Below are 21,768 nucleotides of genomic sequence, written 5' to 3'. Positions count from 1 at the left end.
GACACTGCTAGCCGCCAATTCCTCACTAGCAGGCTTCACCGTCAACACCGGCACCACGTGCACCGGTACTTCAATGACTATCAAGGCTCAATCCAACGAGGCCTCAGGACGTCACGGCACTACCGCAGCACACTCGAACGGCACTTCGCTGCTACTTATAAGTACCTACAATGCCTGCAGCCGACTCCGAGTCGCTGCTGACCGCTCCCGTCCAGGCCGCATCTCTTGACCAGCCGTTCGCCCCGCAACGAACACCATGATGTGCGCTCCGTTTCATACAGGCACGCACGAGTCCGCTAGCCCGTGCGCACAGAGTCATCAGCCTGGACCCCGACCACGCACCCGGGCCCTACATCAACAACTTCGAGCTCGCCGACCTGCTACTCCCCGAGCACCTCCAGCTCCGGCTGGAGAAGACGCGGGGGTGGCAGCTCGCGCTCGCGAACTGGCCGGCGTACAAGTTCGGCGTCGAGCTGCTCCTGCGGTCGCTCGGGCTCATGCACGCCATCGACCCCGATAAGGGCAGTCGCGGCTGGAGCCCGGAGCAGTGGCGCAATGTCGACGAGCTCTGCAAGACTATCATCGCGCTCAACGTGAAGGATTTCGCGCCGCTGTTCGGGAGGGAAATGCAGAAGGCGTCGGCCGCGCAAATGTGGAAGTGGCTAGAGGTTCTGGATCATGACGGTATAATGGCGCCGCATATGCATATGTGGAATGATGCCCACACGAGTTGGATCCGTTTGGAGGAAGTGGAGGACAAGCCAGCGAGAGCTGGGTCGGGCTGGGGGGCCTTCGTCAACAAAACGGTCACTGTGGTGTGCTTGGTGGCGTTGTTCTACGCGCTGTTCTACGCGCCCCAGCTGCAGCAGAGATGCTGAAAAAGTTGCTTATTGCTCACCCCCAGTCTTTGCTGTAGCAATTTGATTGGCACATGTCATATATATGACGATGGAAGGATACGAGGGTATGCTACAATGATCCACATTGCCTCCATACAGCAGACGTCTATCATACATAAAGCACTTCAGGCCACATTATGGGCTTATGAGTTCGAGTTGAGGTTCTGCTGAGCCTGGCCCTTGTCGTGGCGGAGGTTGCCTACACAGGAATGTGTCAGCATCGGCGGTCTATCATACGCTCATCGAGCACAACTTACCAGCAGTCTCCTGCTGGCGGTCGCCAGTGACGGCGCCGACGACGGCGTCCTTCTTGCCCGAGAGACGGTCGGCGGTGCCCTCGACATAGCCCTTGGCCTGGGCGGCGTTGTACTCGGCCTCGCCCTGGGCGTGCTCTTCCTTGCCCGACTGGGTCCAGGACTGGGCGCCGGTGACGTTGCCGACGGCCTCGACGACGGTACCCTTCAGGGAGTGGTACTGGCCGGTGGTCTTGCTGCAAAGAGAGTGTAGAGGTTAGAGGCGTTGAGGACGAAGTCAATGAAGGGGTACGTACTTGGGCTCGCCGCTGTTGTTGGTGGTGGACATGATGGTGATTGATTTGTGTGGGTGATCGAAGAGATGAGTTGGGATATGATGGTGTGAGTTTGGATGGGGAAGCAAGGGCGCAAATGAGAGGGTTTATATAGAGCGAATCGACTTAGGCGCAGGGGAGGATGAGGAGAGTGACGTCATGGAGGAGGAGTGGCAGCGAGATGGGATCTAAAGCTATTAGCGTCATCGAATCAACGCCCGGCTATGCCCGCCCCCATCGTCATCCTGCAAAGTACGTCACTGGCTGCCACTATACCCACCTTCGGCCCATCTTTTGCTCCCTTTCCGGCTGCGTGTGTCTACCGAGCGCTGTCCAGTCCTTTCAGGTCCCATCCCGTCAAGCTCCGGATGATACCATCCTGCCACCCAATTCGTCCTCAGAAACACATGCGCAGTTTCCAGGCAGGTCCCACAGTGACGCAACTCTCTCCAATGTCTGTGCCTGCCGCACCGGCATATATAAACCTGTGCATATCCACCTCAGCCATCTCACAACCGACACTTGCAAACTCACCACATCACACTACCACTTCACGACCACTTAACGACCAACCATCATGTCTTACCAGGCTAACACCGACCAGCCCTCGTAAGTCTCGTCTCCCTGTCTCTGTCGTTAGCGGACAAAACTTGGCCTAACGTCCACCGCAGAAAGGCCACCGGCCAGTACCACTCGCTCAAAGGCACCGTCGTCGAGACCATCGGCGACCTCACCGGCGCCCAGTCCTGGACCCACTCGGGCAGGGAGGAGCACGCCCAGGGCGAGGCCGAGTACAACGCCGCCCAGGCCAAGGGCTACGTAGAGGGCGCCGCCGACCGCCTCGCGGGCAAGAAGGACGCCGTCGTCGGCGCCCTCACCGGCGACCGCCAGCAGGAGACTGCTGGTAAGTTTTGCTCGGTACAATTATATAGAACATCGACGCTGACACATTCTCTGTGTAGGCAACCTCCGCCACGATAAGGGACAGGCCCAGCAGGAGCTCAACAAGCCTAGTGCTTAAGCACGCCGATAGGCAGAGGGTGTATTGATAGGAATCATGAATTGACTGTACCCATTATACCCGCATTAGCATACGCCGCTAGTAATCCCGAATACTGGAGCATGTGCACGAGTACGTGCGACGTGCGTCGTCCGTCGCGAAGCGATTGGCATCTTCATACCCACGCACTTTGTGAGACGTACGCAACGGACACGTGAGCGGTGTCACCGGTACGACCGATCGCTGCTTGTCTCAACAGTGGCGCCGTAAAGCGCACTCCCGCTTAGGCCACGATCCTGAAGCGACTTACAGACAACGCGTTTCTTCTGCAACGAACGTCCGGAACCACACGCAGCGCATGCCAAAGCGTACGAACCGCAAACATATTTAAACCCGCAAGGGACCAGCCACCACAGGCACTCCCCATCCAAACCGTTCCACAGCGCCACTGAGCTCGCCCGACCCCACTGAGAAGTTTGTCCGTGAGGAGCGCTCACGGACAAACGGCTCCGTCGGGCCTCGCCCTGCTCGCGCTATGCTATGAGAAGAAGAAGGCGAAATGCACGCCACAGGGGGGATGAGGAACGGACCTGCGCGCCCCTACTGAGAAGTTTGTCCGTGAGGGATGCTCACAGACAAGCGACTCCGTAGGGACGCGCTCGGCCTGCACGCCCCATTTGCGCGCAAGTTGTCGTCGATAGGGGACGCACCGTGATGGTCGCGCTACGTCATCCTTGCGCGTCGGTACTGCCAGTGGAACCGTTGCACTCGCGTATTCGAGCGGGAGGTCTATATGGCTATCGATGTCGAGATGGCCAAGGTCGCTCGCGATTCAGAGAACACAAAGCTGGGTTGTGATATCCGCATCCAAATTCGTTAGCACATCGTACACATATGGAACAGGGCGGCAAAGGGATCACAGAGCGCATGAAGTTCGTCCATGGGGATCACCGGTCAAGCTACAGCTCAACAAAGTTGAGCACCCCGAGCAGCACGAGGCATACAGAATAAGCCGAGGTCATATAACCTGTAGTCGATGTCAGCTCTCGTAGGCCCCGGAGGCGATTCGGAGACTCACCAGCAATCGTGAACGCGCCAGACACGTCCTGCGCGACGACCGAGTAGAACACCGCCAGGAGGAGCGACGCGAGCACGGGGATGAGGACCGCGATGGCGATGCGCGTGAGCTGCCAGCCCTCGACAAACTCGATCCCGAGGTCGGTGCGCGCGGTGAGGACCTGCATGAACTCGTGTCGGCCCTTCAGGACCTCGGGGTGGCGCAGGAAGTATCGGAGGCGCATGTTTTTGGACGGGCTGACCGCTGCGGGGCCGAAGCGGCGGGGGTAGACGCAGGTGTGGTCTGCCTGGGAGTGTCGCAATCGAGATCGAGATTTCAGCATGTCGAAACGAAGGCAAGGCCCACACATAAAGGTACTTACATAGACCATGGAGATAGATCTGAGGGTAGACGTAGGGATATGAGTACTAATAGGGCACACGAAGCAAGCATGCGTACCGGACACTCCTCAGCGAGAACCACTTCCTCCAAATTGTCCGCAGCTCGTTATAGGAGCGACTCAGCTCCTTCAACAGCGCCGCGTCGTCCCAGTCTTTCGTAATCTTCAGATACTTATAGCTCGAGCCGCGGAACGCCTTCAGCGGGAACACCTCCCACTTCGGCTTCCAGTCACCCGAGAACTGCCTGACCGGCAATCCTGTAGCGTGCACCCGACTCGGGTACGCGCTGACTGGACGTATATTCGCATGGGTTTGAGCCTTGTCGTTGCCTGGTCCAGAATACGGGGGAGCCTGTGTAGTAGGTGTGGGATGAGCACCCTGCTGAAGCCAGCGGGCGACGTTCCGTTGCTGTTCCCCGTACATCTCCTTCTCGTCCACGATCTGCAAGCCGAAGTCCGACGTGGACGCCATATGCGGGTTTCGACGAATGAGCGCAAGATGCTTCTCAAGCGCCTGCGCGACACGGGCGAGATGCGCCCCATGCGCATTCCAGTCTCGGAGTCTCCGCTCGTGATAGTCCAGTAGCTGCTGGTACTGCGTCAATATCGGGGGCAAGTCTGGAGACCGCCGCACGGGTGAGCGGTACAGCACAGGTGGTGAGCGTGAGTATCTCTTAGGGCGCGACGGTGAACGACGCGCAGACACTTGGCTCCACCAATGTGTACGCAATGGCGGCGACTCTGAGAACCTTGGGCCGCGCGGTGACCGCGATACGGGCATGGGGCATGGCGATGGTGAGCGCCGCCGCGATCGGAAGCGCGCTCTACCCCGGGGCGACGGCGAACGTGACGCGTATCGGTGCGTCGCAGGCGATTGTGTATCCCTTCTTCGGCCCCATGGTGATCGAGAGGCGTACTCGCTTATCGGGGACGGTGATGGTAGTGGTACACGCACTGAGCCAGGCGATGGTGAACGAGACGCGTGTCGGTGTATGAGCAACAACGGTGGTCGTGAGCGCCGCCGTGCCGAGCTTGGAGTCATGATGACGGCGGATAGATGTCGTATAGGCCGGTCTGCGTGTGAGTCATGGGTACTGGGGCTGGAATGCAGGGACTCCTCTGGGAGCGCATAATCCAGGTGTAGTAAGCCGGATCCCGAACAAGATCTGTTAGCCCTCAACACGATGACCTAGCGACATGGAGAACGTACGCCTGTCGACCATGTCATCGTAAACGGGAGCTGACTCTCGGCGGCTTGGAGACGGCGTATAGCGAGACTTCCGCACGGGCGAGCTTCGCCGCGACGAGAGCGAACGCGGTCTGCTTTGGGAGCGTGGCGGCGATCGAGACACGCGCACTGAGCTCGGGCTGGTGCTCGGGCTGGGCCTTGGGGATACACATATTAACGGCGAAGTCACTGGCCTACCAGAGATGCCCACGCTTAGATAGCCAGGTGAAGGGGACGTATAATCCGCAGGAGGCGGCGTGCATGGGGTGCGCCAAATCGGCTCCGGTGGTGTTATAGATGGCTCCCTCGACTCCCACGGAGGAGAGGTACGTCGGGACGACGGCGAGCGAGTTGCGTTCATTGGCGATGGTACACGCTGCGGCGACCGTCCGCGCGCCTGTCCGACTGCTCTCGGGTCGCTTGAGGGCGGCGAGCCTGGCCGCAATGGCAATCTATCTCGCGATGACGATGAACGGAGTCTCAGAACGGGAGACGACCGTGACCGCAATACGCGCATTGGGCGAGGCGATGGTGAGGGCCGCCGTGAGCCTACCGGTACGACTGTGACCGTTTGATGCTCTGACCGCTCTGTCTGTGAAATTTGTGCGCTGGGAATCGGATGGATAGATTCCCTGGAGGACTCGGAGACACTTTCTGTGGGTGTAATCGCAAGAAGCACGCCTAGCACATTCATTAGCATTGAATAGTTTAACCCAGTGGCATGGTAGACATACGCCTCCTACGCCTGCGAACGTGGGATGCCTCTCGGCCCCTTCGCGAATACGCGATGCTTTCAGTAGGCCGACCCTGGACGGGTATCGCTTGTGAATACCGCCGTCTTGTAACGCGTGACACGAGAGACGGCGACGGCGACGGCGACCTGTCGCGTGATCTGGGGCTGCGTCTACTGCCTGTCTCTTCCGGCGACACGGATCGGCTCATGACTGTCGTTTGCATACGTTGAAAAGGTGTACCATGGCCATCAGGGTTTGGTCCATCAAGCGGGAGAAGGAAGGACATACGGAGCGGCGAGGGTGCCATAATGACGGGCTCTGGTTCCACCGCTGGAAAGCATTCTACATGACCGAAGGGGAAGAGGCGATCAGCGTGCTATTACATGAGTGCATGGCGATCAACATACGAATAGTAGCGCTTAGATGATGTGCAGGAGGTCCCGGGCCCGCGATTTCCTCGTTGAGCCCCGCATCGTGAAGTTGTAAAGCGGAAGTGTGAGACTTGTCGCTCACATGACCGCGGTCGTTTGATTTCGCAGGGCTGTGATCGCTTATAGTCTGCACACGATGTTCTAGCACGCAGACATCAATCGCACTCCCAGCTTGAGCTGCAAAACGATGGCCCCACTATTGTTGTCCTCGGGCAAAGACGACAATCGCTGTGGCAGTGCCCATAGAACGGAGACCTGACTTGATATCGTTCTCCCGGTATCTGAAATGTCTTCAGTGATCTGGGCACCAGACATCGGGATGAAAGCACATTACTGGATAAGGAGATTGACGAGGAGGAAGATCGAGCCGGCTCAGGATGTCTATGCTCAGCCTCATTGACCTCAACTGGTGTGCAAAGTTCTAAAAAAATGGGGTTCAATCAAGATTGAAGGAGTCGTTGGGCGACTGTCTGATGGAGTCGGAGGCACAACGTAATCCGCACTGGACGACGTACTTGGGGGTAGGATGACTGGGACTGAAACAATCGACGCCGGAATGCCCGGGGCTGGCAAGAATCCAAAAGGAGTTGGGTTTGTTGAGGCCATGGCGGGAGGCGGTGCTACACCCTGTGCAAAGGGTGCCAGATTCATATAGTCAACTACCAGTGAATATGGAGGCACCCGAAGTGAGCGAGTTTGCTAACAAGAGCGACTGGGCATACGTACCGTCTTTTTCCGGCGCAATATCTGGACGCGGGTAGATATTCTCGGTACGGGATACAGGCGCAGGAGGCTGGTAGAGGCCGGCTTCGAGATCGCCATGTCCTGCGGAACGTCGCTGGGCTAATTCCACGGCTTCTACCAGCCTTTGGAACTCAGCCTCCTCCTCCTCTTCGCGTATAAGTGAGTATCGATTCCCCATTGTGAGGGAGAAAAGTCCTGGAGCGGCCGCGGTGTCAACCCAAGGAGGGAGGCGTTTAGACTATGAAGTACCTATCTATAGCTTTGTATGTTTCTCAAGGCGCTGATACGTTTCGGAAACCGGTATTCCCACTGCGTGGCGTCTAGAAGATACAAGGACATCCGAATACGCCTCGTGGATCTGCGGTGGCCCTTTTATGATGCAAGCACGTCAAGTCCCGGATTTATAGTCAGCAGTCAATCGCACAGCCGTGGGCGATAGATCCCTTCTTGGACACTGCTGAATGTCATGGCCTAGCTTCAGAACGTATACTGTATCAAGCAGGACTTAGAGATACTGCAGAGCCATTGAGGACAAGCCGGTGTCTACTCTAGTTCGAACTCCGCTTCTTCGCCGCTTCAGGGAGTTCCGGCGATGTATGCGGTTCCCGAGGACGCATGTCCTTGCACTCGCGATGCCGGACTCTATATAAAGATTACCATGCCATTGCTCCTCACATCAGCTTCCTGCCCCATCCCTCGACCTGAAGTCCCTTGGGCACAAGGCGTTGCAAACTGAGCTTGAAGGAACCATGAAGCTGCTCAAGCGGATTTTCTCCAGTAACAGACCGCCGCTGGTTCACGTCAGCTGGAGCTCCCGCTCTGCACCGTTTGACAATAGTGACACCGAGGTATATCTCCTCCTATCGGGCACAAGACGAAACCTGATGTGTCCTATATCAACACCAGAGTATCATCAGAAAGGCATGTCGCCATTTCCGGCTTGGGCGTGTAGAGCACGAATACGTTTTAGTGACAAGCACTTCCGACGGCGGAAGGATTGAGGTCACGGATGACCTGTTGAAGCGCCTTCCTGATGGTTCACTGGTTGAACTAGTGAGAATTTCCGCATTCGAGAGTTTTGGCAGCGAGCGGGAGGGTCGCTTCGTTGAGAAACCTCTGCCTTCCCCGACCTATCCCAAGCGTGATGGGACGCCGTCTACAGCAAAATCATCCACGAGGTGAGAGCAACAATACAGAACGGCCATATTTTCCCTATCCAGCCATTCACCGAACCGGCTAGGTACAATCCTTCGCCCCAAAGCGTGCGCCCGCCAGTTTCACAGCCGTCTCACCACTCTCGTCCTTCTCAGTCTCATTCCAGGCCGCGGCCATCGCCATTGCCCAAGGCCTCGTCTCCCATCCCATTATCCCCTGAGTCCGAGGACAGCATACCTTCGTCTCCGTATGCCCCCACAGACTTCCCGAGTCGCTCCCGGACTCCGTCGGACAACACCCCATATATGGGGCCACGGTACCGCAAGCCTGTCATCTATTTGTTCCCGCCTGAGACAATGCCCGATGCAACTGTCTCCGTTCACTTGGTTCCCCAATGGACGTTCACCCACATATACCCTCTGGCAGACACGAAGCTCCTCGCTGACGGAAGACAGACTACCACCTGGTCGGTCTCCGCCAGCCCAGACGGGACCCTCGTCGAGAAGGGTACCGGGCTCGAGCTGTCCTACATCTTTTGGGAAGCTGCCCTTGAACGTGCCGCTCCCCCGAGCCCTCCTCTCAGTGCCGCGGACGCTCCAAGCATCGAGCACTTTGATCCGGCACACCCCTCGCTCAGCCCTGACACTCCCACAGTCGTGCTGCTACCATTTCAACAGCTCCTTCCTTACCTCGACGGCGTCCTGAAGGAGCTCATGCTGCATACGGCAGCACGCAACGACTTCATCACGTATTGGTTACCTTTGTTATCGAAGGAACCTTACGTCGCCCTCCGTTTTGTCCCTCAGCCTGCGTACGAACGCGCGGCCGAGCTCGTGATACAGCCCGCGCCGGACGTGATTACTCGTGTCATGATGCTCTTCCGTGGCGTGCCCGCCATTGAAGCTGACATGTGGTCTGCTGCGCGCGACCGTGTTGGCGAGGTGAGGTGGGCGACCGTCATTGGTGTCAAGCCTGAGGCAACGGACGAAAGCCTATTTAGGGTGCTGGAATGGGGTGCAATCGAGGTCTCCTAGAGCATGCTCAGCTGTCCACTTCTTCATGGACAATTACTTCTTGACGCATCAATAAACCCGCACTTCGGGTTCTCATTCAGATCATCCACGATCCTGACGTGATCCGTAACATGTACTCTAGTCTCACGAATCTCATGTTCATGCTGTCGGTTCCCATCGAACGTATACATCAAACGTAGCGGGATATAGAACCCAGAAACCGACATATTGTTAACTCTTGCGAGTACTGGTAAAACCAAATGAGTACAAGGCGGCTGTGCACCTCCTATAGACACTCACCACTTCCGTGAACCCCAGCGGATCCATCGCAAGCCTACACGGCGCTTGCCCAATACCATTAGAAGCATAGCACACATTCCTAGCGGCATGTGGTAGCGCTGCCTCCTTTGTGCCAAAGAATCGCTTTGGGTTTTCCCCACTCTGGGGGGACCAGGGAGAGAGAACCGGCAGCTGGAACCGTCGTGCGTTGCGTTCCGCCCAAGGGTTGAGATCAAATACGGTGACCGGCCGCTCGGAGCCCTGTACCGCGACCTAGGAGCCGTATGCATAGCAGTGGTGGACGCTCCATCTATGCAAGATCGACTCTGCCCGTGGGATGTGGACGAGCAGGGCCCCGCGAGGGATCCAGTCCTTCCATGCGATTGAATACTCGTAGGGCGCACGGTGCGGAGGGTTCTGCTTGGGGGACACAGCGACCGACAACGCGTCGCGGAACGTCTGGTACGGGATCAGCAGCGCAACCTCTTTCACGAACCTGACCACCACAACTCGGAGATCAGGGTTCGTCCAGAACGGCTGAGGGTCTGATGAAGGAGGCGAAGGGATGCTCCATGCCTGGATCGAGACGAGCGTGTGGGCAGGAGGGACCTTGAGCAATAGGCCGAGCGGCCACTCTTCCTGGCGCTGTGGTCATAAGCATTCAACGCAGAGGTGCTGCCCCGCAAGGCGCACGTGGACTATATGTGCATCGTCACTCAGGGTGAAGGAGTCCTCGGGGTTTTGCGGAGAATGCTGGAACACAGCGTCATCACTCTCGTCAGCCGAGAGTAGGGCTCTGCAATTGTGAGAATCGACTGACATATATTCGCCGTCCTTCTGTCCAGTCCCATATTTCGACATCGCTGGGGTCTGCGACATCGACACCGACGACCACCTTCCAAGCAATAATATTGTTGTGGATTTGAACATCGCACGATTTCATAGAGAGTGGTGTCGGCCGCTCGTGGTCCCAGGTGAAAGGGTACAAGTCCTCCGTCGTCGTGATTGGCAGCGTCGGCTGTAGTGCGCAGGGATGCGGTCGTTCCGCATCGTCCAAAGAGCGCAGATATACAGTGATCTGTCTAGACGCACTTCATTAACACCTCAGCTGAAGATTTTGCCTTTCAACGTCAGGACGTGCCGGGTATCTTCACCATGAACAGCAACGAGGAGGAGGTCCTGCGATACGTCGGCCGAGGCGCACAGTATCTCCCGATCCACATCTTCCATAAACGCATCGTACGGCACGACCCAGTCTCGCATCTCGCGCAGTCCCGTGAACAATGGCGGCGCAGAGATGCTGATCTCTCTTTGCGCGGGCTTGACGACGATGTACGAGATGGTCCCTCCAAAGCCCAGAAAGAACTTCCACCGCGTTCCGGTTCTCGGCCATAGCTGCCAGGAGTACTTGAATTCGGAGGAGGTGAAGTACAGGGCGTGGTACTTCTTGCTGTACTCTCGTAGGAGTTGCAGTCGCTCGACCACGCTCATGGGGTAGCTCTGCGGGCCATCGATCATGCCACTGAGTGCGAGTTCTATCTTGTATTGGAGATAGATGTCGCCGTCCATCAGACGTTGGAAACGGCGGCAAACCTAGTGTGAGCGTGAGAAGTGTATGCGTCAACTTATGTGGAGGTTGATTAACTCACCCGCTTGCATGCGATGACCGCATCTAATTCACTGGAAAGGAAGATACGGACCAAGATATCCTCCGGAAGAGAGCAGAAACTCTCCAACGAAGTCGTTGAAGACATGGCCCGTCTGCGCGTAGGAAAGGAGTAGTGTCACAATACAGTTTTAGAATGCGTTTGTACACACATAGCGGGATTAAGATAGGAAAGTAGAGGACTGAGGAGAGAGACCTACTAATGGGAACGAAGTCACCTTCAAGTTCAAGCTTGGACTTCAATTAGGCGCCACTGCGTTCAAGTCTGCCGACGACACTGGCGCCCAACGGTCTGGTATTCATCCTTGCCCTTGGGGAAGTCAATTCTACCAAGAAAGTGGCCATGAATCCTATTTGGACGACACACAGAATCGAGACATTCAATAAACTTCTTCGGAAACTTCACAGTCCATCAGAACTTCGTTCAGACATACATAAGTACAAGCACATAGCATCGTCACGCGTCGTCGTCGTCGTCAACGCAACTGCAGTAATAGAACACAACAAATCCAGGACATCGAAAGCGGAATGAAACATATGAGAAAGACGAAGCATGCGCATATATTGAAGATTGTCACGCCGTCGTCCATTCGTGTGCGCAAAAGTCTATCGCCTCGGGAAGCGCACCACCCTCAGTTGAACATAGGAGTGACCTTCCTGCTCTGCGGTTGGGCCCGTTCGCGCTCGCGGTCGACCGAGGTCCTGCTCGGCGCTCCGCCGTGCCCTGACGGGTATACGAGCTGCTGTGGCGCTGCGTATCCAGCGAAACCCGCCGGGGGTGCTCCACGCTTTGTCGGCGTAGTCGGCATGCTCCGCGAGGGTGGCGTCCGGGGAGGGATGACGGGTGCGGAGGGGATGACGGGCTGCTTGCGCATCGCTGTGGGGGGCTGGCCGATCATGCGCGAGAGCGACCAGGGCACGTCGATTCCGGATAGCCCGGCGAAAGCGACGTACCGCGCGATCTCGAGGTGAAGCGTCGGATAATAGGTGGTCGACGCCTTGCGCGCGATCTGGCGGAACGTACGCGGTGAATATAAGCGTTCCGGGACGCATATAGTTGTGGGGAGGGACGTACCGAGAGGATGCGCTCAATCCCAGACAGGAACATGTCCTGGTGGAAGCGGTATGCTGAGTGTTCGTGCTCCTTCGGCAGGTTGAGTGCACGGACGTGGCTCGCGATGGCGTTGACGAACTTGAAGTGCATCGTCTACATACAACACATCAGAACATCGCCGAACATGACACTCTCAACGCCGGACTCACCATGTAGCACATCGCCTCGAACTCAACGCCCCCTGTCATACCGCCAGGCGCACGAGGCTTCTCCACCTTCGCCTCGTCAGTCTCGCTCAGTTCCCAGATCGCATTGCTGGGATGGCAAAAGACCCAAAAGTAGTCTCTGCAGAGGTCGCTAAGCTCCTGCAGGTAAGTCTTGTAAACGCGTGGCCGATGCAGTTCCTCGATGAACTCATGCGGCTGGATGGGCGTGGCGGGGGCTTCGCTAGGGGGTGGCGCGGGCGTGAGTAGCAAAGCCTTGATGAAGGAGAAGAGGGTAGAGTGTGGACGTGGAAGCACGACCAGATTGCTTGTGGAACTCATGGCGGTTGCCGAGAGTTCCCAAGGAATAGACCGTGAGCGAGAGTGTGCGAGCCCTGCTCCAGGGCTGCCTGTTGATGGGAGGGAGGAAGGGGGGTATAGGTCGAACAGATTCAGCAGCAGCTCTACGATAAGCTGCCTTGTTGGGACATCACCGGGCTTCTTGTCCGAGTAGAGAAGCCTGACAAGCTTGTCGAACGGTGCTGGGCACTGGGCCCGAAGAGCCGCGCAGCCGACTGCCGAGGTGGACAATGCCTTTACGCAGCGCAACAGTTCGAAAAGCATCTGATCGTCGTGCTGCTCTTCTCTGGTCACGCAATGAGCACTTGGGACACAGCATGCACGATCATAGTAAGCCACCTACCGCCACTCCACATCAAGGATCTCGTTTAGTCGGGTGAGGATGGCATCGTAGCCACCATGCTGAAGGAAAGCCTCCGTCCAACTGCAGTCCTGTCAGCTCATGCGAATACTACGTAAAGATACAACCGACCTCGCGGACTCGTTCCGGAGCAGAAGGCGGAGCTTCTTCACAACCTCGATGTCCATGCTCGTGCTGGACTCCGCCAAGAGGATCTTGACATATTTTTCCGGCGTGGTCGCAACCGATTTCTTCTTGTCCTTCGACACCTTAAGCGGAGCAACAGGTGCTGGCCTCGGGTCGAGTGCTTGCCGGCGTATGTCCAGAGACTTGCCGCGAGAGTGGCCAGTACCGAGGGCCATAGGAGCGATAGGCGATTCCGTAAGATCGTACTCCTCAAGAGTCGGCTTCTGGGGGCGAGGTGAGGAGAGTACCGATTCGCTACTTTGTGCGCGTCGGAGAGTACGGGGCGTGAAAGGTGTAGGCGCAGGCTTCATCTGCGCGAGGACGTGTGACGACTTCAAGAAGGCGGCCTTGACCGTAGGGTCCATGGTAGCCAGCTTTGGCCGGAGAGTCGAGGGAATTTGAAGTTCGTCCTGAGTGTGTAGGATGTCAGCAACATGTTGTCTCAATTCCTGGCGCTGGGACGAGTGGCTCCAGTGTGCAGTGAAGATCCGCCGACACCCGGCGTATGCTTGGATTACAGCAACTGCAGTGTGACGGCAGCAAGGATTGTTCACTCGACAAGACGGATACATGCGTACATCCATCTCACATAGGTATAGCTCAAGCGAAGGGGAGAAGCGAAGGGGAGGCTCACCAGCAGTTTGTCGAAGTCCTGGGGTGCCTCTGATTCGGGCTGCGCCTTGCCCTTCATCTTCTTTCGCTTGTCGGCCTTAGGTTTCGCGTTGTTGGTCGTGTTGGTGTCGTAAGCGTTTGCGAAGTAGTTCTCTTTACCGGTAGCGTCCGATTCAGTAGAGTCTATTGGCGAGGTGAGCATCTGAAAGTCGGAGGACGGGATGCGCCTTGAAGGAAGGATGCTTTTGAACATGGTTGGTGTCGCCAAGAGGAGGCTCAAGAGAAAGGAAAGGAATGAATAGCTCGGAGGAAGGACAAAGGGAGGTGGTCGACAAAGCAGGAACCTGGCAAGAGACGGACGCCCGAACTCGAACTTGAACCGCGTGGCCATAGACGCCCTCGTTCTCGACGCGACTTGTCACGTGCCCGTGTCTCATTACTAGGTACTACTGCGGCTCGGAGCCCGCTGTTCTCTCTCTCCTCTCAACCCGGCGCAACCGTGGCAACTTGCTACTCATTAAGATACACAGATTTTTTAAGCTTTTTTTTTTCAAAAGGACGTCATGCAACATTAGTGCTCACTGTTCTCATAGACACTACAGCGGAAACAGCTGCCTGAGCTCAGTACCGTCGCCCAACTTAGCCTGCTGCCAAGGCCTGAGTGGGAAAGAAGCTTGTCAGATGTGGGGTTATCAGAATTCGTTGAATGGCGGTCATAAGAACAGTACTCACGTCACCACAGCCATTCTATGCACGCTATACTCGGGCAGGACGGAAAACGATGGTATTGGGCGCGCGCTACGGAAGCTGCGCGGGACCACCGAGTCCGTGTCGCCACCGCTCTCTCGCGCGACCGGTGGGCCGAGCTCAAGCCGGCGGAAGGCGAATGTACCTGATACATGAGACGTAGCTAAGCGAGACCAAAAATGGGGCAGCGGAAGGGTGGGTGCAAAAACGAAAGCTCGAGGAGCGCGAGCTCCCGAAGGGCGAGGGGACGAGGATCCTGGGCTGCGAGCCCTTAACCTATATACTACTAGAGACAAAGCAGATGTAAAGCGGCGAGGGGGTGGCACGAGTTACGCTGTCATAGACCCTGGACAATAATCATTGTCCAAAACATCTATGCACGCTATACTCGGGCAGGACGGAAAACGATGGTATTGGGCGCGCGCTACGGAAGCTGCGCGGGACCACCGAGTCCGTGTCGCCACCGCTCTCTCGCGCGACCGGTGGGCCGAGCTCAAGCCAGGAAGGAGAGTGAAGCGGAGAGCCGGAGGCTCGGGAGGCTGAGCGTGAGGATCGGCCCAAAGGGAAGTGATTGCACCCAAACGGGGGCCGGCACCGGGGCCGGGCCCAAGGAGGAGTGATGGCGAGCGGATTCATCGAGGGAGGGCGGGCCGGCCCGAGGAGAAGGGATGGAGTGAGCATGATGCGGCCGGGCGGGGGGCCGGGTTGGGGAGGAAGCAGTGAGCGGATCACCGCGTAAGAGGCCCCGGAGGGCAGGCGGAACGACGAGAGGGCGCAGCGAGCTGCCCGGAGGAGTGGCGAGTGGCGAGGGCACGGATGCCCGGAGGGGTGGCGAGCGGATCGCCGAAGAAAGGAGCTGGTGGTCCCCATTGGGCAACACCGTGAACGACGTGGTGTGCACCAACCAGCGGGCAAAAAACGAAAGCTCGAGGAGCGCGAGCTCCCGAAGGGCGAGGGGACGAGGATCCTGGGCTGCGAGCCCTTAACCTATATACTACTAGAGACAAAGCAGATGTAAAGCGGCGAGGGGGTGGCACGAGTTACGCTGTCATAGACCCTGGACAATAATCATTGTCCAAAACACATTTATATTGAATTTGGCCTCTTTGGCAAGCCCCGGACGCTTCTGCGACCCCTTGCCCCCGCACCTGTACTAGCTACTGGAAGTCTGGGTCCGACGGCGGTGTCCAGAGCTGAGGCTGTCACTGCGTCCATCTTCGTTGCGGCTTCCTTTTCACATGAGGGCAGTGTACTAGAGTGCATTACAACCGTCCAAGCTCGCAACGTGACTATATGAACACTCTACCCGCACTCGACCAAGATCCTGCCAAGGACGTCGTTGCAGCTCGCCGTATGCGATGTCCGCCTATCCTCGTATCCGCATGCCCTCCCACTCCTCTGCTGCAGCGCCACGAAAGACGTCACAGGTTACAATGAACCCGGTTTTCAGGTTACATGCGCATGGCTGATAGCCAACTTTTAGGTGGACCGTGATGAGCACCCCGTAGATTGGTCCTACTATTCCCATCTCATGAAGGACCACGACGAAGCAATGGTCCAAAACTGGAAGGAAGAAGTCGATACCTTACTAGTCTTTGTGTGTTGCTAGCACCTCACATCTGAACAGCGATCGATCCTGACTAGGGATAACTAGGCTGGTTTGTTCTCGGCGGTCGTCACGGCTTTCAACATAGAGGCGTACAAGCTTCTCCAGCCAGACCCATCGCTATCCACGATACAAGCCTTGGAGACAATCTCGCATCAGCTCCAACAACTTGGTGGCAACTTTACGTCTGCCGCGGTACCGCGTCCTACGTCGGGTCCCACCCAGGGCCGTGCCTCTGCCCAGAGCGTGCGTATCAACGTACTTTGGTTTACCAGTCTTGTGTGCGCGCTCTTCTCCGCCCTCCTGGGAATCATGGTCAAGCAATGGCTTCGCGAATACATGGCTGCCGTATCCCTCTCCTCCCGCGACAGCGTCCGATTGCGGCAGCATCGTTTCGAGGGACTGATCGCATGGCATGTCCCGGAGATCATGGCGTTCCTTCCCATCCTGCTCGAGGCATCCTTGATATTATTCCTAGCCGGACTCGTCGACTTCCTGTTCTTGCTGCAGCCACTCGTCGCCGGTATTATCACGTCCCTCGTTGGGGCCGTCTTGCTCTTCTATGTCGTTAGCACCATCGCGCCCGCATTCTCCGGCCGCTGCCCTTATAAATCCCCGCAGTCCTGGGCAATAATCCGGGTACAGAGGAAGCTCACCAGATCGGTTCGTAGACTATGGGCAATGTTCCGTCCTCAGCACACCCCTGAACTACCAACAATTTGGCTCTCACGCAAGCCGACGTTCGACAATTGGGGCGAGCGTGACAGCGGTGAGGTGCAGACCTGTCAGGACGAACTCGACCTCCAAGCCATGACATGGATCCACACCACGTACATCGACCATGCCGACGCGCAGGACTCTCTGATCGCCGTCATCCCGGAACTCAGCGCGTACAACGCCAGTGCCCTCGTGTTTAGGACCATCGCGCGAAAGTTACACCTCTCTGCGGCCGCCCTGATATCGAAAGTACGTTCGCGCTCCTGCGGTGAGCTATTGCGGGACGCGGGGGCGAACATGGACGCGGAGACGAGGACGCGGACAGTTAACATGCTGCTGAAGCTTCTTCGCCACCTCCCACGCGACCACGACCCATCCATCATCAGTCCGATGGACGTACTCTGGAGTCTCTGGGAGCTTGCTGTCGGGGCCAGCGCGGCCGAGGAGAAGCTTCCGGCGCTGGTTCGGTCGGTATTGGACGGCGTGGCCGGTTTGGTGAACAAGAGCGAACCGTTCCGCTTACGCCGCGCCGCGCTCAATCTGCTGCACGAAGGTGGGCTGGCGTGGACGTACTCCTACAATCCCACAGGTTTGTCAACATCCTCGACTCGAGATGGACCCCCTTCTTACCTTCGAACGCACATGTAGCGATTGGCGGCATCATGTCGTTCGCCAAGGATTGCTACCAACATGATATTCCCGACTTGTTCATGAAGGCGTGCGTCGTGGCCCTGCTTCCGCACTGGTTCGACTGGAAGGAAGGAGAGCCCGAGCCATACCACCGGCAGCAGCTTCAGGAGCTCCTTCGCGACTTGACCAGGACCCTTCGGAGAAGCAACGAAGAAGGCACGGGATACGATGTGCCCAGCGCGAGCAGGCTGGTGTCAGGCCTCGCTGCCCTTGCCGAGAAGGATCCTGACCTCGTTGAGCCCGCGCTGCCGGAGGTGCTGCTGGAAAGCTTGGAACTTGGCTTCTTGGGCCTGTCGGGGCAAGAACATGTCCTGCTACAAGATATGCTTGAATCGACCCGTTCTCAACATCATACTACACAGCGAACGGAAACTCAACCCCCAGCACATCTCCTCAATGGTGAGGCTATACGCTGAATAGAACTCGGACAAGACAGGTACGCACTTTTGATGGCTCTTACAGCCCGTCATGAATTTCGTCGACCTTCGGGAGAGTCTAGACTCCGAATGCAAAGGGCGACAATTGGCAGTACCGTACCTTGTCCCGCTCGCGTGCCAAGTGGGAGGGCTGAGGACACCATGATCGGACGACTTGTGGCGCTGTCCGATGGCCAGGTTCGCGTGATCGCGAGTGTAGAGCCGGTACATTCTTGACCACATGTTCTGTACAACGTCCCATATACGGTTTCCATTGATAGCTGCTTCGATGGTCTTGTGTCTGCCTGCGCCGTGAAGCTGTACACATACGTACATGTAGACAAGGGCAATCATATGCGATACATCCCACCTTGCCTGAACCACGCGCGCAGTCTGCTATCGACGCAGCCCATCATCGTACGCAAGATACATCCGTGCCAGTAGAACATTGGATCACAGTGAGTCGAGCGAGATGAAATGGGAGTTCGGGGCGCTGCCGGCTAAGGACTGGTCCGTCGTCGAGTTCAGAATCACAGCAACAGCCCAGGTGAGCAGAACGGGGCTCCACGGAAGCATTCGCCAATCTCGCTCTGTCCCGAGACAAACTCGAGCTCCATTTCGACTCCAATTCCCCCGCCCTTGCCCCGCCGTCGTGTTCACGCTCGATCTCTCTCCGCCCGTCGCTGCCGGTATCGCCGTCGCCGCCGCACTAGTCAGAGAACACTGGGCACAGCGACCGCTGCAGGACTGCTGTTCGGGCGCTGACGTCTGTGGCAAGCCCGCGCCTACGCCTCGATCGCCCACCGTTCCCCGTTCTCCGCCCTGGCCTCTCGGACCCCCCGCCGCAGACCGTTCTTCGGCCTCCTCGCGCGGGGCCATCGCCGCCGATCCAACACCCTCGACAACCCCACTCGCCCCTTCGGCCTCAGCTTCGGCCTCGGAGGAGGAGAGAGAGGCGCAGCGGGAGCCCACGCAGCAGCACCAGCACCAGCAGCGGCACCAGCAGCACCACCCGGATCATCTCCAGCAACAGGAGCAGGAGCAGCCTCAGCCCTCGCGCGCGCGCCTCACACCCAAAGTCACGCCCAGACGCAGACGGCCACCAAGCCTGGGACGAATCACTCTCCGGCGGACACGGGCACGGGCACAGCGCACGACCACGAGCCCCAGCCTGCGAGCAGCCCCTCTCCCGCCTCTCCGTCGCTGCCCGCCCCCATGACGACCGCCCACGCCCCGCACACGAACCCCCAGGCGCAGACACAGGAGCCCGCGGCGCTGGCGATGACGAAGGCGGGCCTCAAGTCGTGGTGGAACAGCTTTACGTTCGCGCAGCGGGCGAAGAAGGAGGCGGAGGAGAAGAAGGCGGCCGGGGGCGCGGAGCCGCAGAACGTCGTGTTCGGGAAACCGCTCAAGGAGAGCCTCAAGTACGCGAGCGTGCAGATCTCGACCGCGAATGCGAACGGGGAGCTGTATGTGTGGGGGTACATACCCGTCGTGGTTGCGAAATGGTGCGTCGTGCGATGTACCTCGGCCTCTCTATCACTTCCCTGACTCCTAATCTAGTGGGTTGTATCTCAAGGAGAATGGTGTGTCCGAATGACTGTCTTTCGTTGGATGTGCGGCTGAGCGGGTGATAGCGACGGAAGTGGAGGGTACTTTTCGTGTAAGTGGGTCAAATAAACGGATGAAGGAGTTGCAGGCCGCTTTCGAGACTCCTCCACGGGTGCGTCCTATTCTCGAGCATCTACTGAATGGCTCTGCTCAATGGCATGCACTGTCCGACTCCCTGCTCTCCCTGCAACACACATTCTCGCGCCCCTCATCCCACGGCTCCTCTCAATTGCTGCGAGTAGTATGGGAAGGACCTGGAATGGACAAAGGAGCAATTCACCACACACGACGTTGCAAGTGTGTTCCGACGATACCTCACTCAGATGCCCGTACGTCTTGACACCCTCTATACATGCCGTCCTACTGACACCCCGCAGGAACCTGTGATACCCCACGACATGTACCATCTAGTGAGTGCTCCATCCTATGCTGTTCCATCGTCCTGGTGTAGTAACGCCCCTCTCGCAGTTCCGTGATGCTCTCGGTAAGCCGAACCGCGTGCTGTCGACGAGACGACTCGCGGGCTGACCTGCGCGCTACAGCGAAGAAACCTCGCAACGAGGACGAAGTCATCGCAACATACAAGCGGCTGATACGCTCAATGCCCCGCGCGAACCAGTATCTGCTCCTCTACGTGCTGGACCTTCTGTCCGTGTTCGCGAGGAAATCGGATAAGAACCTGATGACGGCCAAGAGTACGTCCTCGCCCCCACTTTTTTCGAGGGCCGCGTCGCTCATCCGCCGGCGCTCTCATCTCGCAGATCTAGCGGTGATCTTCCGGCCGGCCCTTATCGCGCACCCGAGCCACGAGATGTCGCCGCAGGAGCACCAGCTCAGCCAGGACGTGTTGGAGTTCCTGATCAAGCACCAGGACTGGTTCATGCTCGACATCCCACCACCGCCAACAACAAAACCGTCGGACAGCGCGGTGACGGTGCCGATGAAGGAACCCGTCGCGGACATCCTTGCAAGCTCAGATGAAGAATCGGGCGGCTGGAAGCTGATCAGCAGGGACGCAGTACCGAAGAAGATTGGGCGGCGGAGAACGACGACAGAGCGCTCGGGAGGTAAGTTGTGTTTTCTCCTCGATTGCGCGCGCATACAGTCACCAACTCGTGCTCGCGAACGCCGCAGAGAAATCGCCAGCAGAAACGGGGCAGCTGTCGCCCGTGGTCGAGGCGCCGCCGTCGCGGTCGAACTCCGTGGTCACGGTGACCCGGTCGCGGACGCTGCCCTCGTCGAAGTCGGGGCGACTACCGGAGGAGGAGCGGCACGCGAAGCTGGTCAAGAAGCAGAAGCGCGCGTCGGTGCAGCCAGGGCGGACGGCCAGCGGGGGCGCGAACGCCGGGTGACGGCGCGCGTGCAGCGTCTTACGCCATGCACGCCGTCGCTCCTGCCTCGCCTCGCGCTTCGTGTCTTCGTCTGGGCTCGCTCGTCTCCGCTGATCGCTCGTCTTGGTCTCGGTCTTCGTTTTCGTCTCCGTCTCCGTCCTCATCGTCACTACACTCGCTATACCACCGTACATGTACTACCCCCCACGTTTTCTTTGCTGCTACCTCCAGGTCACGCTTCGTGCATTCGTCAGATTTACATAGGTGGCGGCAGACGGCCTCTGCTCACGATTGTGTTATGATATATGTTGTTGTTGCGATAGCTGTCTACTCCATCGGCCTCTCATACGGCCGCCCCGTCTCTCCAGCCGCGTTTTGATCAGCTTGAGCCTCAGGCTCTTTCCTACCCTGCGTACGTACGTACAAACCCGCGACCCCGTCTGCCTCCCCCACGCGTCGCCGACTGTCCTTCCGCCTCCGTCTGGCTGCATTCGTCTCCCTCTCTCTCCATCGCCCATGCGCTCCTCCTCTCTCCTCGCCTGTTGTCGACGCGGACACTAAGTATAATCGGTCAAGGGCGCACACTGTACAGAGCTCGGTCCTCGGACGGTATTTCTAGTGCAAGCTATAATGGTTTTTGGGTGCTGAACCCGTTGCGCCCGTGTTGGGAATTCGAATTCATCATGTCACTGCAGTGAGCACCATTGGACCGCACGCGTTC

General features: G+C 57.9%; 11 protein-coding genes across 11 annotated transcripts; 6 read left to right on the top strand and 5 right to left on the bottom strand.

Annotated features, from left to right (window-relative positions):
- The first annotated feature begins 238 nt into the window (after positions 1–238).
- On the top strand, positions 239–894 carry DICSQDRAFT_133539 (uncharacterized protein). Its single transcript, XM_007362564.1, has one exon. It carries the CDS (start codon positions 498–500, stop codon positions 876–878), a length of 381 nt encoding a protein of 126 aa, XP_007362626.1. The 5' UTR covers positions 239–497; the 3' UTR covers positions 879–894.
- A 148-nt stretch (positions 895–1,042) lies between these two features.
- DICSQDRAFT_52571 (uncharacterized protein) lies at positions 1,043–1,481 on the bottom strand (the record flags this gene model as incomplete). Its single annotated transcript, XM_007362563.1, has 3 exons — positions 1,043–1,098; positions 1,157–1,389; positions 1,450–1,481. 3 exons carry the CDS (start codon positions 1,479–1,481, stop codon positions 1,043–1,045), a joined length of 321 nt encoding a protein of 106 aa, XP_007362625.1.
- Positions 1,482–2,044: 563 nt separating this feature from the next.
- On the top strand, positions 2,045–2,488 carry DICSQDRAFT_144553 (uncharacterized protein; the record flags this gene model as incomplete). The annotated part of the gene is made up of 3 exons (XM_007362562.1): positions 2,045–2,076; positions 2,139–2,371; positions 2,430–2,488. 3 exons carry the CDS (start codon positions 2,045–2,047, stop codon positions 2,486–2,488), a joined length of 324 nt encoding a protein of 107 aa, XP_007362624.1.
- Positions 2,489–3,426: 938 nt separating this feature from the next.
- Positions 3,427–4,348, bottom strand: DICSQDRAFT_52078 (uncharacterized protein; the record flags this gene model as incomplete). The annotated part of the gene is made up of 3 exons (XM_007362561.1): positions 3,427–3,494; positions 3,546–3,831; positions 3,965–4,348. 3 exons carry the CDS (start codon positions 4,346–4,348, stop codon positions 3,427–3,429), a joined length of 738 nt encoding a protein of 245 aa, XP_007362623.1.
- A 2,165-nt stretch (positions 4,349–6,513) lies between these two features.
- On the bottom strand, positions 6,514–7,239 carry DICSQDRAFT_124975 (uncharacterized protein; the record flags this gene model as incomplete). The annotated part of the gene is made up of 3 exons (XM_007362560.1): positions 6,514–6,598; positions 6,833–6,944; positions 7,044–7,239. The coding sequence occupies 3 exons, from the start codon at positions 7,237–7,239 to the stop codon at positions 6,514–6,516; spliced, it is 393 nt and encodes a 130-aa protein (XP_007362622.1).
- Positions 7,240–7,724: 485 nt separating this feature from the next.
- On the top strand, positions 7,725–9,377 carry DICSQDRAFT_159840 (uncharacterized protein). The gene is made up of 3 exons (XM_007362559.1): positions 7,725–7,909; positions 7,968–8,239; positions 8,302–9,377. Exons 1-3 carry the CDS (start codon positions 7,811–7,813, stop codon positions 9,248–9,250), a joined length of 1,320 nt encoding a protein of 439 aa, XP_007362621.1. The 5' UTR covers positions 7,725–7,810; the 3' UTR covers positions 9,251–9,377.
- Positions 9,378–9,781: 404 nt separating this feature from the next.
- Positions 9,782–11,262, bottom strand: DICSQDRAFT_166977 (uncharacterized protein; the record flags this gene model as incomplete). The annotated part of the gene is made up of 5 exons (XM_007362558.1): positions 9,782–10,147; positions 10,202–10,261; positions 10,329–10,586; positions 10,646–11,101; positions 11,158–11,262. The coding sequence occupies 5 exons, from the start codon at positions 11,260–11,262 to the stop codon at positions 9,782–9,784; spliced, it is 1,245 nt and encodes a 414-aa protein (XP_007362620.1).
- Positions 11,263–11,588: 326 nt separating this feature from the next.
- Positions 11,589–14,215, bottom strand: DICSQDRAFT_133534 (uncharacterized protein). Its single transcript, XM_007362557.1, has 6 exons — positions 13,952–14,215; positions 13,264–13,727; positions 13,135–13,215; positions 12,438–13,077; positions 12,250–12,381; positions 11,589–12,184 (listed from the first exon to the last, which is right to left on the bottom strand). The coding sequence occupies exons 1-6, from the start codon at positions 14,180–14,182 to the stop codon at positions 11,807–11,809; spliced, it is 1,926 nt and encodes a 641-aa protein (XP_007362619.1). The 5' UTR covers positions 14,183–14,215; the 3' UTR covers positions 11,589–11,806.
- A 1,647-nt stretch (positions 14,216–15,862) lies between these two features.
- On the top strand, positions 15,863–16,921 carry DICSQDRAFT_80547 (uncharacterized protein; the record flags this gene model as incomplete). Its single annotated transcript, XM_007362556.1, has 3 exons — positions 15,863–16,103; positions 16,160–16,273; positions 16,331–16,921. Coding segments are annotated over exons 1-3 (774 nt in total), but the record flags the coding sequence as incomplete, so codon positions are not given.
- Positions 16,922–17,066: 145 nt separating this feature from the next.
- Positions 17,067–18,609, top strand: DICSQDRAFT_133532 (uncharacterized protein). The gene is made up of 2 exons (XM_007362555.1): positions 17,067–17,588; positions 17,648–18,609. Exons 1-2 carry the CDS (start codon positions 17,093–17,095, stop codon positions 18,103–18,105), a joined length of 954 nt encoding a protein of 317 aa, XP_007362617.1. The 5' UTR covers positions 17,067–17,092; the 3' UTR covers positions 18,106–18,609.
- Positions 18,610–18,910: 301 nt separating this feature from the next.
- On the top strand, positions 18,911–21,574 carry DICSQDRAFT_80544 (Rho GTPase activation protein). Its single transcript, XM_007362554.1, has 9 exons — positions 18,911–19,613; positions 19,669–19,691; positions 19,743–19,828; positions 19,959–20,045; positions 20,094–20,126; positions 20,185–20,200; positions 20,259–20,411; positions 20,478–20,783; positions 20,851–21,574. Exons 1-9 carry the CDS (start codon positions 19,321–19,323, stop codon positions 21,066–21,068), a joined length of 1,215 nt encoding a protein of 404 aa, XP_007362616.1. The 5' UTR covers positions 18,911–19,320; the 3' UTR covers positions 21,069–21,574.
- The last annotated feature ends 194 nt before the right edge of the window (positions 21,575–21,768 follow it).

Source organism: Dichomitus squalens (genome assembly GCF_000275845.1).
Source record: "Dichomitus squalens LYAD-421 SS1 unplaced genomic scaffold DICSQscaffold_4, whole genome shotgun sequence".
Lineage (NCBI taxonomy): Eukaryota > Fungi > Basidiomycota > Agaricomycetes > Polyporales > Polyporaceae > Dichomitus > Dichomitus squalens.
The sequence above is the reverse complement of the archived record's forward strand: the minus strand, read 5'-3'. Positions and strand labels throughout refer to the sequence as shown.

Excerpts from the sequence above, each read along its gene's own strand:
- DICSQDRAFT_133539 (XM_007362564.1), top strand. The coding sequence starts at position 498 with ATGCACGCCATCGACCCCGATAAGGGCAGTCGCGGCTGGAGCCCGGAG.
- DICSQDRAFT_133532 (XM_007362555.1), top strand. The coding sequence starts at position 17,093 with ATGACATGGATCCACACCACGTACATCGACCATGCCGACGCGCAGGAC. Across the intron at positions 17,589-17,647 it reads GTACTCCTACAATCCCACAG|CGATTGGCGGCATCATGTCG; the intron begins GTTTGTCAACAT and ends ACGCACATGTAG.
- DICSQDRAFT_133534 (XM_007362557.1), bottom strand. The coding sequence starts at position 14,182 with ATGTTCAAAAGCATCCTTCCTTCAAGGCGCATCCCGTCCTCCGACTTT. Across the intron at positions 13,216-13,263 it reads CTCCGGAACGAGTCCGCGAG|TTGGACGGAGGCTTTCCTTC; the intron begins GTCGGTTGTATC and ends ACAGGACTGCAG. Across the intron at positions 12,185-12,249 it reads GGATTGAGCGCATCCTCTCG|ATCGCGCGCAAGGCGTCGAC; the intron begins GTACGTCCCTCC and ends ACGTTCCGCCAG.
- DICSQDRAFT_80544 (XM_007362554.1), top strand. The coding sequence starts at position 19,321 with ATGACGACCGCCCACGCCCCGCACACGAACCCCCAGGCGCAGACACAG. Across the intron at positions 19,829-19,958 it reads CTTTCGAGACTCCTCCACGG|TATGGGAAGGACCTGGAATG; the intron begins GTGCGTCCTATT and ends TGCTGCGAGTAG. Across the intron at positions 20,412-20,477 it reads GAACCTGATGACGGCCAAGA|ATCTAGCGGTGATCTTCCGG; the intron begins GTACGTCCTCGC and ends CTCATCTCGCAG.
- DICSQDRAFT_159840 (XM_007362559.1), top strand. The coding sequence starts at position 7,811 with ATGAAGCTGCTCAAGCGGATTTTCTCCAGTAACAGACCGCCGCTGGTT. Across the intron at positions 7,910-7,967 it reads TTGACAATAGTGACACCGAG|AGTATCATCAGAAAGGCATG; the intron begins GTATATCTCCTC and ends TATCAACACCAG. Across the intron at positions 8,240-8,301 it reads ACAGCAAAATCATCCACGAG|GTACAATCCTTCGCCCCAAA; the intron begins GTGAGAGCAACA and ends CGAACCGGCTAG.